Genomic DNA, 17,497 nt, shown 5'->3' with positions numbered 1-17,497 from the left:
GACAGAGGCATGGCAGGAGGGTGCACCCCTCGGGCACGGCCTACGTCTGGAACTTTCCATGTAATATGCTCACATGTTCATGCCTCGGTTGACTGAGAGTGCCCGAATCCGTGAAAAGTGGACCCACGGGTGAGGAGGGACTGCTACCTTCCGCACTGGTGTTTGAAGACTCAAGTGGTAACCGGATGGGTGGGACGAATACGGTGTGCGGGGGTCAGGGTGTACAGGAGGGGAACTGAGGCCCAGTCAACGTCACAGTGCTTGACTCCACCTGCTTTTTCTCTGGGACCCACTAACACGGGTGTGGCCCTCTGCTCTCCACACCCCAGTCCCTGACCCCAGCCCTTCGGCCAACTCCTCCCGGGCTCCGCAGTCCACAAAGACACCCACCCACCACACTCCCCAGAGGCTGCCCTCGCGGCCCTAAGCCTCTTGGCTCTGCAGGCACAGAGATAACTCTCCCTTCAGAGAGTTATCACTCGACCTGTATTCTGGCTGCCCTGCCAGTCCCGAGATCCTGGCAGGTAGGAGTCACGGCTGTGTTCTTCCCTCCCCGGCTCAGGGCTGGGTGGGATTCCACGGGAAGGGTGTGTGGGGACTGTGTCGCCCCTGGGACCAGGGCTGAGCCAGTCATCTAGCTCGTGTCAAACCCAGCTCATGACCTGCTAATGGCATCTCTGACAACGCCTCCAAGTCTAAACGCCATTCATGCGCCGCCTCTCTCTCAAGTCTTGCTCTCCGAATCCAAGGAAGAAGTAGTATAATTGCCACCCCAAGAGACACAGAAGAGACGCCTGGGGTCCCTGGCCTCTGCTCTCCACGCCCCACTCCCCACCACTCCCGATGCAGTGAGAAAGCCTTGGTCGAGCGCGTGTGCGGGGAGGGGGGCAGGTGTCACTCAGTTTTCATGACTTCAAAGACCAGAAATCTTGACCTCGGGGGCAGAAGGACATTCTCTCAAATAAGCAGGCCAGGAAGGCTGGGGAGTGAACAGCCCCACGGAGCTGCAGGAGTCGCAGGGACAGGCTGTTCTGTGCCGATGGCTCCTGACCCAGTGTTCCTAACGCACAGCGCTGCTGCCTTCGCATCTCACCACCTCGCGTTACCACCTCGAGAAATTACTCTAAGTACTGCAGGCTTTTAAATAAAAAAAAAAAAGTCCCACAAATTGCACTTAGCAACCACCCAAGCCTGTCATTTCCTCCCTGCCTGGCGTTCCTGCTTTTCTTTTCCAGAAAGGACTTCGGCTATTTTGAAAAATTATCCTCGCTCCTGAATTAACCTGGCTGTGTAGCTGCCGTTTTCTCTTTAAACCACCGAGCAGGCCGAGGACGGAGGCGGCACTTCTGCCCGGATTCTAGGGAGCCAGAAGCAGCTTCGTCCCTCGCGCCCGGCACTCAGAGGGCGGCGCCTGGCTCGGGTCCGAGTGGAGCGACCCCCGCGCCCCTCGTCTGAGTCCCCGTCCGGCAGGGGCGCCACTGCCCAAGAGCGCGGGCCGCCCACCACGCGGGGGGACCCCACGACGCCAGGCGCCGCACAAGGGGCCAGGCTTCCGTCTTCCAACACGCGCTCTCCGCCATGGCGACAGCAGGCGCTGGGGATCCTGGCTGAGCCGCACCGGCCCCCCTCTGCCTGCGAGGACTTTGGCGGGAAAGAGGACACCGCGATGACCCCGGGGCGCGGGGAGGCCTCTCGGCCACGCCAGCCGGCCATGCCCTCGGGCCCGCGCCCATCCTGGGGGTGGGGGGTCCTCGTCGCCTGCTGGGCAGGAGGAACCAGCGGACAGCACTGACTGGTGCGGCGCCCCAGAGAGCGCTCCGAGGCGAATCCGTGTCAGTGGGCCGCCTACGACCGACCGCAGGCCTCGCCAGGCCGCGGCCGCCGCCTGGGCCCAGCCCAACGCCGCGCAAAGGTCGGCGCCGCGAGCCGCCCCAGGACTGCGCCTGCGCAGCACAGCGCCCGCGCGGCCGCCCCAGGACCGCGCCTGCGCAGCACAGCGCCCGCGCCGGCCGCCCCCGGACTGTGCCGGCGCGCTGCGTCGGGCGCTAAGGGGCGGGGCGTCGTCGCGCCGCGCGCAAGGCCGGGGCGAAACCCGGGCCGCGATAGGGCGTGGGGCCGCGCGTCGGGACGTCCCCGGCGTCGCGCGACGGCGCCTGCGCGCTGCGCGGCCGGCGGGGCGCCGGGGGTGGGGCGGGGGCAGGTGTAGCCTCTTTGCCTCCTTGTGCCCTAGCGCCGCCCGGACATCGCGCGGGCCGCCGGCACCATGAAGATCTGGACCTCGGAACACGTCTTCGAGTAAGTCCGGGGCGCGGGCAGGGCGGGCCGGGCGGGCTCGGGGGCGAGGCGCGGCCGAGGCGGCCCTCGGGAGGCGTTGGGGCCTGGTTGGGGCCCGCCGAGCCCCGGCCCCCACGAGCTCCCCTGGGAGGGCGGGGGCTCAAGGTCACGACCCCGGGGGTCCCGCGGCTTGGGCCAGCCCCCGCGGTGGGCGGGCAGCCGAGCCGGGCCGCCCCCGGGCCGCCCCCGCCCCGCGGCCCTCCGGCGTCCAGGGGCCGTCGCGGGGCACGAGGCCGGGCCGCAGCCACCGACCCCGAGCGGGAGAGCCGGATGTGGGGCCGGCCTGGGCGTGGGGCCCCGGGGCCGGACCGGCCTGGGCGTGGGGCCCCGGGGCCGGACCGGCCTGGGCGTGGGGCCCCGCCCTGCCGGCCACCACGTGCTCCCGACCGTGCCTACCCCGTTGGCTTCCGCGGAGTGGCCGGGCTGGGTGCGCGGAATGAGCGCTCCTGCGGGCTCCACACCCTGTTCCCGTGCGTGCGCCTGGAGAGCCGTTCCCCCAGCTGACATCGTGCCCCGGTTCCCCAGCCGTCGTCCCTGCCGCTGGTGGTGCCGTGGCCGCCACGCCGTTTGCAGCCCTGCAGCTTTGTGGTGTGTTTGGGTTCGGCCTCTCTTTGGAAACTCCCGGGGCCGTGGATCAGGCGCACCCGAGACGCCCCCCGGTGGAGAGCAAGGGGTCGGGGTCAGCGGCTTCTTTGATCCCGGATGTTGTGATCGTTCTGGGGCAGAGTGTGTGGCGCCAGCACCAGCTCGCCTGTCCAGTCCCTGTCTGCTCTGAGGGCCTCGAAACCCTGCCCCGGCTCGGGGTCCACGGCGCTTTTAAATCTCCTTTCTCTCTTTTTGTCACAGCCGCCTTCCAGGTTTGGTGCCGGCTCTGGACCCTCCTAGAGGACAGACACACTCAGGCCCGCACTGCCCGGGCTCTGGGCCCTCCCCCTAGAGCACAGACACACTCAGGCCCGCACTGCCCGGGCTCTGGGCCCTCCTAGAGGACAGACACACTCAGGCCCGCACTGCCCGGGCTCTGGGCCCTCCTAGAGGACAGACACACTCAGGCCACGCCGCCCGGGCTCTGGGCCCTCCTAGAGGACAGACACACTCAGGCCCACGCCGCCCGGGCTCTGGGCCCTCCTAGAGCACAGACACACTCAGGCCCACGCTGCCCGGGCTCTGGGCCCTCCTAGAGCACAGACACACTCAGGCCCACGCCGCCCGGGCTCTGGGCCCTCCTAGAGGACAGACACACTCAGGCCCACGCCGCCCGGGCTCTGGGCCCTCCTAGAGCACAGACACACTCAGGCCCACGCCGCCCGGGCTCTGGGCCCTCCTAGAGGACAGACACACTCAGGCCCACGCCGCCCGGGCTCTGGGCCCTCCTAGAGCACAGACACACTCAGGCCCACGCCGCCCGGGCTCTGGGCCCTCCCCCTAGAGGACAGACACACTCAGGCCCACGCCGCCCGGGCTCTGGGCCCTCCCCCTAGAGGACAGACACACTCAGGCCCACGCCGCCCGGGCTCTGGGACAGGCAGCCCTGGTATGTGCTCTCTCCGATGTTGGGCTGAGGCTCAAGGCCCTGCCCTGTCTGTCCCTCGAGCTCCAGGTCTCTTCCTGGCATGGCTGCCTGCCATGAAGATACCGGAGATTAAAGCCGTAATCTCCCCTTTTTCTCCCGTTTCTCGTCTTCAGGTGTTACTGTGCCAGCGTCTAAGTCGTCCTTCTTGTTGCCCACTTGATTTTCCACTGCTTCCTTCTGAGGCGTAGGCTGGAGTTGGCACTCCCTTGAAGTCATTTACCCATTCCTTCGAGGTGTAGGCACGCCCTCCGTGTACCAGCCACGGTCCCTGGGGTTGGCCACAGCCGAGTCAGCCAGGACACGGTTGCTGCCTTGGTGGAGCTACTGTGTTCTTAGAACGTTGGTGAGCGCATGGGCTAGGTCACGCAGCCACACTGTGCGCCCTCCTCCATGGCGAGAGCTTTGGTGCGCCGTCTGTTTAATGCACTTACAGTGACAGCCAGAGGACCGTCCGTTCTCGTGTCCGTTCTAGTGCTGGAGTTGGTTGTGTGTCGTAGTCTTAGTTCAAGTCGACTCAGAGAGCAGAGGTGGACTGTTACGAGTGATGCGTAACTGAGCACCCTGCAGCCTGCAGGGACTGATTGCTTGGAGGTTGGGGACCATGGTGTGTGACCAGATGGAGAGAGGGCAGGTTCATCTGATGTTCACTTGGGACAGCTGCCTCGGTCACGGGGGCCTGGCCTCCGTCAGGTCTGTGGGGGCTGCTCAGATTTACGAAGCAGCTCCACTCGCACACGGCATGGACTGCTGAATCGGGCTTGAGACTGAAAAACGAGATGAGGTTGATTTGTGCGATATTACAGAGAAATCAAAACATTAAGAAGTTAGGACACCAGTCCTAACTTCAATGAGATCGGTGCAGTGAGTTTCCCTTTGTCAACACGATCTGTAGTTGTCAGCCTGAGCTCTGGGATCCACCTGTTCTGCTTTTAGAAAAGTAAATCATAACGCAGTGTGGTGTAGCAGTCACCGAAGCTCGAAGCATCGTGCCTGGGCCTTGTCTTGCTCTGTGAACGAAGTCCGGAGTGCACACAGGCCGCCACAGAGGTCAGAACCTGGCTGTGGACGGGGCCCGGTCAGCGCGGACCACAGCAGTGAGGGCTGTATGTCCTCCATACGATCTTGTTTCTCACGGAAGTTGTGAACAAATGCATCACATTTGGAATCCTTGAGCACGTGTCCTCCTTCAAGAAAACTAATAAAACGAGGCTGCGGCAAGTTCTCAAGCCGGGCGACACTGTTACCGCACCAGTGAATGCTTGTTATATTAAGGGGGATTATTAGAAAGTAGCACATTTGGCCGGCGCCGTGGCTCAATAGGCTAATCCTCGGCCTTGCGGCACTGGCACACCGGGTTCTAGTCCCAGTCGGGGCGCCGGAGTCTGTCCCAGTTACTCCCCTTCCAGGCCAGCTCTCTGCTGTGGCCCAGGAGGGCAGTGGAGGATGGCCCAAGTGCTTGGGCCCTGCACCCGCATGGGAGACCAGGAGAAGCACCTGGCTCCTGGCTTCGGATCAGCGCAGGTGCGGCAGCCATTGGAGGGTGAACCAATGGGAAAAGGAAGACCTTTCTCTCTCTCTCTCACTGTCCACTCTGCCTGTCAAAAAAAAAAAAAAAGCAGCACATCAGCAGTGCTGTAAGAGCGTTTTATTGTATCAAGTGACCTTTTCAAACCAGAAATCGGATTCACTTGTTTGGAGAAAAAAAAAAAAGAGCTATGGATATTGCCTAGAAAGGCCACTGTTACTTATGACACTGATGTGCAGAGTTTGATGATTAAATCAATGGCATTTTGGGCCGTTTCTGTGATCCTGTAGGGATTTACGGTGTTTGTCAGGTCTTTTTACCCTTGTTGTTTTTTATAGCTTCATAGAATTGGGATCAGGCGAAAGACTAGATGGCAGAATGATAGTTTTTGCTACTAGTTTCAGTAGAACATACATCAGTGGTTCTTCCTGGAAACAAAGTTCACATGTGGAAGTGGATAATGGTACGTGGGCAGGACTGGCCAAAGGCCCGGTCTGGTACACACTACGTTTACATGGCCAGTGCTCCATGGCCTGTGTCCTGGCTCTACGACTGATGTCAGCAGTCTCCCCGATACCTGGTCAATGTTTCAGAAAGCAGTTTTCCCTACGTGAACTAATCAAACCTCCATTGTAAAGGATAATTAGATGGACTCTAAAAATTATTTATTCATATGCATGTTTTTAAGTGATGCTTTTTGGTTTGTGTTGGTAGCCACCCATGGGAAACCGTTACAACGGCTGCCATGCAGAAGTACCCGAACCCGATGAACCCGAGCGTGGTTGGAGTGGACGTGCTGGACAGACACGTGGACCCGTCCGGAAGGCTGCACAGCCACAGGCTGCTGAGCACCGAGTGGGGCCTGCCCTCTGTCGTGAAGTCTGTACGTGTCTGTTCCCCCAGAAATGGCACCGCCGCGGAGAAGTTTCCAAACCACATTATAATTTCAAATGGATGTGGGAGCTGCCTCGGAATGTCATTTTTGCATCAGTTCAAATTGTGTTACAATAAACTTGAGTTAGGAGTGTATAATGAATTGGAAATATTATTACAGTCTTCATGCAGGCACCGGCGAAACCTTCTAAAGGAAGCCGGCTAAGCCCGAAGCCTGCGAGGAGCTGCCTTCTGCTTGTCTTGCTTTGGCCTGCAACGTGCAGGCAGGAACGAGACTTAGAGCAGGCTGCTCCTGCCTGGTCACTGCTGCGGTCAGCGGTGGGCTGTGCACAGGAGGGAGGGGGGCCGAGGACATGGTGGGCTGCCACAGCCTGGCGCAGCACCAGCGCTCAGGCTTTGGTGGCCTGTGAGGAGAACGCCCGTGGATTGAGGAGCAGACACAGTGCAGTCAGGGTACGGGTCTCCCTACAGGCGGGGTGCACTCGGAAAAGGGAAGAGCGTGTTCAGGGGTGGGGGCAGCCCCGCGGTGCCAGTGTGCACCGTGCTTCTGTCTGCAGAACGGAGCCGTGATGCCCTAGGAAGGTGAGGACGGATAACTCCGGCACTCTTCTCGGTCTAAATAGCGTGCGACTCACGGCTCCCAGTGTGGACGCTGTGCTGCCCACCTTAGCGGTTTCGGCATGGTGCCTTGTACTTGATCTTTCCCGATTGCCCCGGGAAAGGTCTCAGTGTATCCGTGTTACGTGAATTCCTGTTACCCCCAAATAGGCTCCTCTCTGACTGCCTGCTTCCTTTTTTTAAGAAACAGATTTTTGGTTCAAGACGTTGTAACACATAATCAAATAAAATATTGACACCCTGGGTAAGAAATCCTCCCCGCTGATTACTAATTCTGAATGTTTTATTTAGATTATTGGTGCAGCAAGAACCAAAACATATGTGCAAGAACATTCTGTAGTTGATCCTGTAGAGAGAACCATGGAGCTCAAATCTACGAATGTAAGTTTTGGCTTTCTTTGTTTTAACTTTGATGCGTTTGGCTTGATTTTTCTCTGCCTGCCACGGTTGACATGTCAGTGAACCTGTTCTTTAGAGAGCCCAGAAGCACCCCCCACCTGTTCCTCGTCAGTTTCATGAGCCTCTGCTGTGCAGAGCCTGGCACTCAGCAAAACGAATTTGAGATCATTTTGTACTTGCATACAGAAGAGGGAGAAAGGTCTTCCATCTGCTGGTTCACTCCCCAACTGGCTGCAACAGCCGGAGCTGAGCTGATCCAAAGCCAGGAGCTTCTTCCGGGTCTCCCATGTGGATGCAGGGGCCCAAGCGCCTGGGCCATCTTCCACTGCTTCCCCAGGCACATTAGCAGGAAGCTGGATTGGAAGTGGAACAGACAGAACCCAAACCAGTGCCCATATGGGATGCCAGCACCGCAGATGAAGGCTTAACCTACCACGTCACAGCACTGGCCCCCATATAAATGGTTTTAATGGGAGTGAAATTGAACATCTTTTCATTTGACTGTATGTATCTGTTGATAGCCCTTGCCTACTTTCCTATTGGACTGTGGTCTCTGTGGAACTCCTTATTTAGTGGAGTTGTTAAGCCTTTAATGATAATGTAAGTGGGGCCAGCGCTATGGCATAGCCAGTAAAGCCGCCGCCTGCAGTGCCGGTGTCCCACATGGTGCTGGTTTGAGTCCCGGCTCCTCCACTTCCGATCCAGCTCTCTGCTGTGGCCTGGGACAGCAGTAGGAGACAGACCGAGTCTTTGGGCCCCTGCACCCGTGTGGGAGACCTGGAAGAAGCTCCTGGCTCCTGGCTTCAGATCGGTGCAGTTCTGGCCGTTGCGGCCAATTGGGGAGTGAACCAGCGGATGGAAGACCGACCTCTCTCTTTCTGCCTCTCCTTCTCTGTATAAGTCTTTCAAATAAATAAATAAATCTTTAAAAAAAAGTGTCATCAAAAAATATTTTAAGTTGTAAAAAATATTTTTAATTAAAGTGTATCTTTTTAATAAAAAGTAATAGTTGAAATTAGAATTATTCATATAGTAATATCAAAATGGTGAGTAGTTGGTTTTGTTGTTTTATATGTGTAGCTTGTAAGATTTTGATTGTATTAGTTTGGTAAATCATTTTAATTTTCATTTCTAAAATGATCTGAATTTTTCCCCGTCATTCTTTAGATTTCATTTACAAATATGGTTTCAGTAGATGAGAGACTCATATACAAGCCACATCCTCAGGACCCAGAAAAGTGAGTGAACAGTGTTTTAACAAGCTTATTTTATGTAGACTTTCAATTTGTTTTTAATCTAATTTTTTGGAAAAAGTGGAAGGTCAGCTAAGTCAGTGTGGCTGTGTTTTTGTTCCAGAACTGTCTTAACTCAAGAGGCCATAATCACTGTGAAAGGAGTCAGCCTGAGCAGCTACCTTGAAGGGCTGATGGCAAGTACGATATCCTCCAATGCCAGTAAAGTAAGTGGGGTGCGGTGCCCTCCAGTGCCATAAAGACAGTGGGGGTGCGGTGCCCTCCAGTGCCATCAAGACAGTGGGGGTGCGGTGCCCTCCAGTGCCATCAAGACAATGGGGGTGCGGTGCCCTCCAGTGCCATAAAGTCAGTGGGGGTTCACTTCTGGGGGCTCAGGCCTGACTGTGCCCTCTGCAGTGAGAAGCCACGGAGCGTCGGGCAGTTTTGAGGACTTGGCAGGCTCTGGTGTCCAGCCGTGCCCCAACTCTGACCGGCCTTTCAACCTTGAGCAGTTGAGTTAGCTTTTCTGTGCCTGAGTTTCCCGTCTTTGAAGTGGAGATTGCCCATTTCCCAGGCTGGCTTGCAGTAAACAAGATAACATAGAAAGCGTCTGGCCCAGAGCCCAGCACACAGGAAGCGCCCCCGTACAGCTGGGCGCCATGGCTGGATGTGCGCTCTCAGCCATTTTCATGGCTGCTTCCCTTCGGGCCTTTGTAAACATTTTCTGCCCTGAGATCGTTGAACGCCACGCACGTGCACGTGAGCTCTATGTATGAGGGCGCCTGTCTCCATTCTCCCCACGAACCAATTTTGCCCATTGAGTGTCTCCGCTACTGAGAAAACATGATTTAAAACAAGGTGAGGAGGGAGGAAGGCACTGTCATCCTTCTCTTGGAAGCGTATCTGTGGAACGTAATGAATCTTAAAAACTAAAAATTAACAGTAAAAATAATGGGGCCAGTGCTGAGGCACAGCAGGTTAGTCCTCCCTGCAATGTGGTACCCCATACGGATGCTGGTTCAAGACCCGGCTGTTCCACTTCCAATCCAGCTCCCTGCTAATGTGCCTGGGTAAGTTTAGAGAAAGATGCCTAATGCGTTGTTTTACGACACGTTTCACTGTCACTCAGCAGTCAGAGGTGTTCACAGACGCCTTCTCCGGGCCGGGCTGAGTGCTAGGCCAGACTGGGACACGGCAGGCAGCGAACAGGCGCCTCTGCCCTCGTGGAACTGAGGGCAAGGCCGCAGGGACCACCCGCCCGTCACTAGGCAGTGTGCAGGAAGGTGGGGGACTGCCCGGGGAGTGCCGAGGCCCGGTGGGGGCGGCTTGGTGATGAAGGGGCGCGGGGGGAGCACGTGCCAGGGCCCTGGAACCTGAATCCGAGCGCCCTGTCCTCCTCAGGGAGCTGCAGTGCCCGAGAGGAGGGCAGGGACAGGGCCCGCAGGCCGGGATGGGCTTTGCTTGAAATGCAGAGTGGGCGGGACCTCCCTGCCAGAGAGGGGCTGCTCCAGTACTGAGATAGTCAGGCATCCTGTCACTCAGCTGTGGATTGCTTTGAGAACATCGGCATACAAAATAGAAATCCGCTCACGGTCAAGCCAGCTCAGGGCTTTGCTACTGGGTAAATGTTAGGACAGAGTGGTCCTGGTGAGGCTGCCTGGTGGAGCTTGTGGCTTCCTGCTGTGTGGTTCCCAGCACGTGCCTCTGCTCTCTTGCTAACAGTTAACGCACTGGGTTTTTTTAAGGGCCGAGAAGCGATGGAGTGGGTGATCCATAAACTGAACGCCGAGATTGGAGAACTGGCGGCGTCGGCGAGAGGGAGCATCCGGGGCCCCGATGGCGGCGGCGGCGTTCGCAGAGAAATGACGGCCGTGCTCTCCGGGCCGATGTATTTATTTGTTATTTAAAAGTACAACTGCATTTTAGGTAGAATTTTTTGACAAGCTGGAGTAAGACTATGACTTCTGATAAACACAGGTGCAGGGCTGTCAGGACCATCCGAGGTCGGTACTGTCCAATGAGTCTCGGTTCTCCGGAGGCGTCTACACTGAAGGCGTCTACACTGGAGCTCCGCCCACTGTGGACCAAGCCCGAGCACAGCGCTGCGCCACGCTGTGGATCCAGCAGCCTGCGGGAGAGAACTCACCGAGAGGGATTCTACAGTTCTAAAGACGTTCATTCGTGTAAAATAACTTGCTCTGCCGAGAAGCCAGTGTTTTGATTTGGTACTTAAATGATATTTTTGGAATGAACATTTAGCACTACGAATATATGACTCCAACAGAAAATGCGATTTTGCTACATTGAGAGTACTGTATTGATTTGCCAAAGTTTTCTAACTTAGTAAAGCTACTCCTTCCGGACCGGGCTGACTCCGCGTGCTGCTGCGGGCTGGGCCGGACGGGACAGCGGGGTCAGCACTGTGGCCACGGGGGGGGGGGGGGGGGGGGGGCGGGATACCGGAGGGCAGCTGCGGATGGAGACCGGGACAGACTTCGGGGGGGCCGTAGAGACCGGGACAGGCTCCGGGGGGCCGTAGAGACCCGGGACAGGCTTTGGGGGGGGGGGCGTAGAGACCGCGCTACGCGACGCACCCGCCAGGCTTCTCACACAGCGGTCAGTATCCGCGGGGACCGCGGACGCCAGGGCTCCCAGGCCGGCCGGGCGCTCACCCCGCGGTCCGCAGCCGACGCGTCGCGGCTGGACGGAGCCGGGGCCAGCAGCGGGTGCTGGGGGGCCGCTTCCCCGCGGCTGCCCCGTTCCAGGCCCACAGCCCGCGCCCCGCGCCCTGGACCGCGGTAAAAGCGCGTGTGGGTGGCGCTGCTTTACTAACACGGGTGGAGGGCAGAGGCCCGGGCGAGGCGCCGCCTCGGGCCCCAAGGGCTTTTACTGGGACCCCAGGGGCGCGCGTGGCGCTTCGTCCCCACGCGGGACACGCACAGGCCCGGCGCCGGGCCAGGCCCGCGAAGCGACGCGACGCCCCCCCCCCCCCCCCCCGGCCTCTACGGAAGCCGGGCGGGCCCAGGCCGGGGCGCCCGCCCAGCCAATAGGCAGGCTCCGCCGGCCGAGCCGCCGAGGATTGGCCCCGCCGCCCGGGCCGCGCGTCCCCATTGGCTGCCGGCGCCGAGGGGGCTTCCGCGGAGGGCGGGGCGGGCTAGAGGCGGCGATTGGCAGGTCCGCGCGTCCCGCCCCTTCCGCTTCCCGGGCCTGACCTTCCTGCCGCCGGGCGCCGGGTGCATCCGACATTGCCGGCTCTCGCGACTCGGCCCGACGCGCCCCGCTCTCGCGACATCATGGTGGCGTACTGGCGCCAGGCTGGGCTCAGGTAGGCGCGGGCCCGGGAGGCCCCGCGTTGCGGTGTGGGGCACGCGGCGCTGGGCACGCGCCAGGCCAGGCCTCAAGATGGCGTCCCCCGGACAAGGGCGCCCCGGCCGGGCCCCGAGAGCGGCCCTGCTGGGCAGTCGTGCGGGGAGAGGCCTGGCCGGCGTTGGGGACGGGGCGGGGCCGCGCCGTGCACGGGGCGGGGGCCCCACGCGGCACCGCTGTCTGGGGGGGGGGGGCGCGGGCGGGGGGCTGTCCGCAGAGAGGCGGCGTCCGGTGTGTCCAGGGACACGGGCTGTCCGCAGGGCGGGGTCAGGTGTGACCAGGGACACGGGCTGCGGGGGGGGCGGGGTCCGGTGTGTCCAGGGACACGGGCTGTCCGTAGCGAGGCGGCGTCCACTGTGTCCAGGGAGCCTGGGGACGAGGCCTCGGCTCCATTCGAGCCGGGCTTTTCTCTTTGGTGTCCGTAGCTCACAGAATCCTGAAGTTAGCGAGGCCGTGGGTGCTGCGGGCCTGCCGAGGTTTCCGTCTGTCTTCCCTGTGGGTTTTCAAGAATATTTTCAAATCTTGTATTTTAAATTCATGCACACCAAAGACATAGAACGGGGGCCGGCACTGTGGCGTAGTGGGTAAAGCCACTGCCTGCAGTGCCAGCTTCCCATATGGGCCACGGTTCGAATCCCGGCTGCTCCACTTCCCATCCAGCTCCCTGCTGTGGCCTGGGAAAGCAGTGGAGGATGGCCCAAGTCCTTGGGCCCCTGCACCCACGTGGGAGACCTGGCAGAAGCTCCTGGCTCCTGGCTTCAGATCAGCTCAGCTCTGACCATTGCAGCCAATTGGGGAGTGAACCAGCGGATGGAAGACCTCTCTCTCTCTCTCTCTCTCTCTCTCTCTCCCTCTCCCTCTCCCTCTCCCTCCCTTCCCCCCTCCCCCTCCCTGTCTCTGCCTCTCCTTCTCTCTCTGTGTAACTCTGACTTTCAAATAAATAAATAAATCTTAAAGAAAAAAAAAAAGACATAAGATGGAGCACGAAACCCCAGGTCGCCCGGCCAGACGCCAGTTGGTGACCTTGGCACATTTCTCCCCGGTTCTCTCCTGCGTCCAGACCCCTTTGGCGGTAGCCACTTTGAAGTCTCGTCCAAGCAGACTGAAAAGTAGAGGAGGGGGAACAGGCCCGCGGCTGTCCGGCCGCCACCATTAACTCGGCGCCTTCTCTGGTTCCCCAGCTACATCCGGTACTCGCAGATCTGCGCCAAGGCAGTGAGGGATGCGCTCAAGACCGAGTTCAGAGCGAACGCGGAGAAGACCGCGGGCAGCAACGTCAAGATTGTGAAAGTGAAGAAGGACTGACCGTGAGTCCCTGGCACACCGGGCGGGGGCGTGGCTTCCAGATGCCACAGAGACCCTGGCTGCGCTCTGGGCTCTGTGCGCTTGCAAGTTCGTTCCTGGGGGTGGTCTCGGGCACACAGGCAGCCGTCCCGGGGCGTGATGGAGAACGGCCCTTCAGGCCCTGGCGAGCACATTGATTCTCAGTTGACTGAGCGATGCGTAGGGACAGCGCCGTCGTGCTGTAATTAAAGCTGTTTCATTTGCACAAAATCAAATAACGTGGAGGATGAACTCCGCACTTCTGTAAGTGCCTTTGGAGCCACGGGAGGTTCAGGGGCAGGAGTGACAGCCGTGCTGGGCTGTGCGCACGGGCAGGGCCACCCTGGACGCCGTCTTGCTCCAGAGGCCCGGTGCCTCCCCTCGGAAGACGCCGACCGAGGGGCTGCATCGCCCGGGAGAAGGGGGCGAGCCCGGGCTTCCCGCCGCAGGCCGCTCAGCGGTCCGAGCTGTTGTCTTGGCGTTGCTGTTTGAAAGACAAGGAGGGTGATCGGAGGTGTCTTCAGGTTAATTTTCCTGATTTGCTGCTAAGCAGTGCCGGCACTGCTGGGCGTCCGTCCTGGCAGAGCCGTCTCCCCGAGTAGATCTTCCACCAGGGGTCTGGAGATGGCTTGTGTGTAGCCCCCGTCGAGGGGCTCACTGTCTCACCTCCTGAGTAGCGAGGCCTCGTTTTATGTTGCGTTGTTCTGTTTCACAGTGAGCTGAGGAAAACCGCCTGGCCCCTCCCTGCTACAGCGCCAACAGCACCCCAGACCCCGCAGCGGCCTTGGGGTCGCTCCGAGAACACAGCCCTGGCCGGAGGATGGGCACCCACAGCCCATCAGCTCAGGGCGATGTTGGCGTCTTTAAGACAAGGGGTTGTCTGTGGCTAAGGGAGCGTTTCATTATATTGAGCAGGGAAACGCTGAACACTGGGCTGAGGCTGGGCGTTTGACCCACGTGCGTTCCCGCGTGAACGGAAGCCGGTTACCTGGTGCCGTTCTCTGGAAGGAGGAGTCTCGTGTCCGTGCTGCATTTTTACGAAAACACCGAGAACCCGCTGGCGACTGCACTTTTCTCTTCCCCCCAGAACCTGCCGGGAGCTGGAGCTGCTGCGTTTCCAAGTCCGGGGAAGACGCGTGGCACGTGGCGCGGCGGAGGGAGAAGAGCTCACTCCATGGGGAGAAGTCCTGTCTTGTTCGTAAATCAACAACGCCAATAAACTGAAACACGGTTCACTCACTGTTGGGTTCTGGTTTCTGTTGGGCTTTTTCCTGTCTCTGGGAACAGCTGCACAGCTCCCGCTGACCGCGTGAACCAGGGTTTCTTAGGGAAGGGGGGCAGATTACGTGGAGGGACCAAAGGGACACAGGAGACCCTTGGCCGGTGCCTCGGGTGGAGGGTGCCGTGTCCGGGACGCGGACTGGTCCTCCAGGCGCCGCTGCCAGTGCTGAACCCTCCGTCGGCGGGAACGGTGTGTGGTCATCCCAGCAGCCCCACCGTCCTTGTCCAGGCAGTGGCACCCCGAGTGGCACTGCCTAGCTGGTGACCCGTGGAGTGCTGTGACTGCAGGCACAGGTACAGCACCTCTGTCTGTTGTCCCCTTAGAACCTGCTGCGGGCTGTGGACCTTGGGACCGATCTGAGCACAGCTGTATCCCACGTTGCTGTCCGCGGATCAGTCCAGATCCCGGGAGCGTCCCTCCTAGGCGGTGAGGCAGAGCTGTGCAGTAGCTGGCTATGCAGCCGATGGCCGAGCTGGAATGAAAATCGCGGATTCCTGACTGCGGGTCTGGGGCTCGTTGCAAGCGTTTAGTGGTGGTTGGTTCCTTCATTAAATACTTAGGGGTGAAGAATTCCTCCAAGTGTTTTGCTTTCGTCTTTCTTTAAAACTTGGAAGTGGCCCGGCGCCGTGGCTTAACAGGCTAATCCTCCGCCTTGCGGCGCTGGCACACTGGGTTCTAATCCTGGTTGGGGCACCGGATTCTATCCCGGTTGCCCCTCTTCCAGGCCAGCTCTCTGCCATGACCCGGGAAGGCAGTGGAGGATGGCCCAAGTGCTTGGGCCCTGCACCCCAAGGGAGACCAGGAGAAGCACCTGGCTCCTGGCTTCGGATCAGCACGAAGCGCTGGCCACAGCGGCCATTGGAGGGTGAACCAACGGCAAAAAGGAAGACCTTTCTCTCTGTCTCTCTCTCACTATCCACGCTGCCTGTCAAAAAAAAAAAAAAACAAACAAAAAAAAACTTGGAAGTGCTTGGCCGAGTGAAACACCATTGTGCAGTTAAGTGCTTGGTTTTAATGGCTTTTGGAAAAATGAAGATGTTTAGGACAGGAGGCTTAAATGGATGCTAGACCGTCTCTCACTGTGGCTCACGAGCGCCCTACAGCTCCTCAGGGCCACTGGGCGATGCTGGGCGCGAGCCCAAGAATGTGTCTTTGTTCTCGGCTTGTAGGGACGACTTCCTGCCCTCCACACTTGACCTGTGGGTTTTATTCAGTTCTCAATATGGGACACATAGGGGAAGCAGCAGATGGAGTGCCTCGCCCAGGGCACAGGGCAGGGTGAGGGCCCCTGGGGTCTGCCTGGGCCTTTGTCCTGCTGTTTGGAAGCCAGGGCAACTCAGCTTAGTGCCGGGCCCCCTGGATGACGGTCCCGGGAGGCGCGAGTCCCAGGGCTGCGGGGCCTCATCAGTGCCACACGTACAAAGTGACTGACGGGCAAAGGCTGCGTCACTTACAGCCCAGCAGTTCGCCAGGTCGTGGACTAGGGAGCAGCTGGAAATGAGACGGAGATAGAGGGACAGGGCTGTGATGGGGAGGCTCAGTGACCTCGGATTTGTCGTCCAGCAGAGATCTCCGTCTCGTGACTAAAAAACATGGTTCACCCACACGGGTGAACGCCCTGCACCAGCACTGCTGGGCAGCTGCCCGCTGTGGGGGGTCTCACCCGCCGGTGGGGGGTGCTCAGAGCGTTGGGTGATCGCCCCGTCCCTGACTAGCTGGGTGACGTGTTTCTAGTGTTGGTTAATGGCTCCGTTCACGTGGGGTCCTGTGTGCAGAGTGAAGGGATCGGGCCAGCTCTCGGTGTGAGACCGATGTCGCCGTGGCAGCCCCGCCACTAACAGTAACCTCGCCAGGATCAGCAGGGACAGGCTTCCGTTAGCTTCCGGTCCGCTGGTGTTTTAAATCTCTACCGTACGAAAGAGTGGGATGGTGAGATGCAGGAACTACTCAAATTCATCAGTCTGGGTGTCGAGGCGCCAAGAAAAGGACTTTAGCTTGAAATAAAGCAATTTAGCCATTTGAAATTGGGTCTTTCTGCACTTTAACGATTACAACACAAATCTTTGCAGTCCTAGGAATCAGCAGCCCTTCTTGTTTGGTAAAGGGTGAGTCTGCCTTTCCTAGCATCTGGCCACCTTTTTGATTTGAGCGGGGCTGTGAGCTCTGTAGCCTCAGGCCCGTAGGCCTCTTAGCACCTCGGGAGCCCCAGCTTCGTGCCCGGAGTGTGAAAGCCGAGTTTCCACAATCTCACTCTCGTAGGAAGTGCCTAAAACAGCATTTGTGTCTAATTGTACGTCGCGGGCTCGTCAGTGATACCGACGGCGAGGCTCATTTTTGGTGTGTGTTTTGGTGACTCCTTGTGCGCCTGTGCAGAGAGCGGTCTCAGGATGAGTGACAGCTGATGGCCATGGTGCGTGTGCAGAGAAGCCAGCTTCCTGCGGCGAGGGAGCGTCCTCCCAGCACTGGTTGCCAGTGAATCCCAGAGGACTCAGCCGCAATGCCAGGAGGCCACCAAGACCCCCACGGCACCGGCCAGGGTGGCAGTGCCGCAGCGCAGAACAAGCAAACTGAGAGGCGGCGGGGGATTTGACTGCCCTTGCGTGTTTGGTTCTGTCTTACGTGAGCCGATTAAAATCACGGGATGGTTAAAGCTGCCTCCTCGCGCTAACTTTCATGGCAACTTCTACAAATTAACCTGAACTCTACAAATTCCCGACACGTCCCCCAGACTGGGAAGGACAGCGCAGCCGCTGCCCTGTTCCTGCGGGGGGGGGGGGGGGGGGCGTAGGGGGGCATGATTGCTGAATGGAAGTGAAAAGCCAAACCGACGATGGCCATGAACGAGCCCTGGGAGTCGCACACTCACCAGAAACCCGTGGAGCGTAGGCTTGAAGTGGGCCGTGCAGAAGCACAGACGGGCTGGAGTGCTTCTGGCTGTCTTGTCTTGTTCT

General features: G+C 59.3%; 2 protein-coding genes across 2 annotated transcripts; both read left to right on the top strand.

Annotated features, from left to right (window-relative positions):
• The first annotated feature begins 2,178 nt into the window (after nucleotides 1-2,178).
• PRELID3B (PRELI domain containing 3B) lies at nucleotides 2,179-10,938 on the top strand. Its single transcript, XM_062204425.1, has 7 exons — nucleotides 2,179-2,295; nucleotides 6,147-6,315; nucleotides 7,236-7,325; nucleotides 8,511-8,581; nucleotides 8,700-8,802; nucleotides 10,321-10,463; nucleotides 10,553-10,938. The coding sequence occupies exons 1-7, from the start codon at nucleotides 2,264-2,266 to the stop codon at nucleotides 10,794-10,796; spliced, it is 852 nt and encodes a 283-aa protein (XP_062060409.1). The 5' UTR covers nucleotides 2,179-2,263; the 3' UTR covers nucleotides 10,797-10,938.
• An 824-nt stretch (nucleotides 10,939-11,762) lies between these two features.
• On the top strand, nucleotides 11,763-14,504 carry ATP5F1E (ATP synthase F1 subunit epsilon). The gene is made up of 3 exons (XM_062204424.1): nucleotides 11,763-11,900; nucleotides 13,123-13,248; nucleotides 14,352-14,504. The coding sequence occupies exons 1-2, from the start codon at nucleotides 11,869-11,871 to the stop codon at nucleotides 13,244-13,246; spliced, it is 156 nt and encodes a 51-aa protein (XP_062060408.1). The 5' UTR covers nucleotides 11,763-11,868; the 3' UTR covers nucleotides 13,247-13,248; nucleotides 14,352-14,504.
• The last annotated feature ends 2,993 nt before the right edge of the window (nucleotides 14,505-17,497 follow it).

The sequence above is a fragment of the Lepus europaeus genome, chromosome 10 (assembly GCF_033115175.1).
Source record: "Lepus europaeus isolate LE1 chromosome 10, mLepTim1.pri, whole genome shotgun sequence".
In the NCBI taxonomy this organism is placed as follows: Eukaryota; Metazoa; Chordata; class Mammalia; order Lagomorpha; family Leporidae; genus Lepus; species Lepus europaeus.
This window is presented reverse-complemented; position numbering and strand designations above follow the sequence as displayed.

Excerpts from the sequence above, each read along its gene's own strand:
- PRELID3B (XM_062204425.1), top strand. The coding sequence starts at position 2,264 with ATGAAGATCTGGACCTCGGAACACGTCTTCGA. Across the intron at positions 7,326-8,510 it reads TGGAGCTCAAATCTACGAAT|ATTTCATTTACAAATATGGT; the intron begins GTAAGTTTTGGC and ends GTCATTCTTTAG. Across the intron at positions 8,803-10,320 it reads TATCCTCCAATGCCAGTAAA|GGCCGAGAAGCGATGGAGTG; the intron begins GTAAGTGGGGTG and ends GGTTTTTTTAAG.
- ATP5F1E (XM_062204424.1), top strand. The coding sequence starts at position 11,869 with ATGGTGGCGTACTGGCGCCAGGCTGGGCTCAG. Across the intron at positions 11,901-13,122 it reads TGGCGCCAGGCTGGGCTCAG|CTACATCCGGTACTCGCAGA; the intron begins GTAGGCGCGGGC and ends CTGGTTCCCCAG.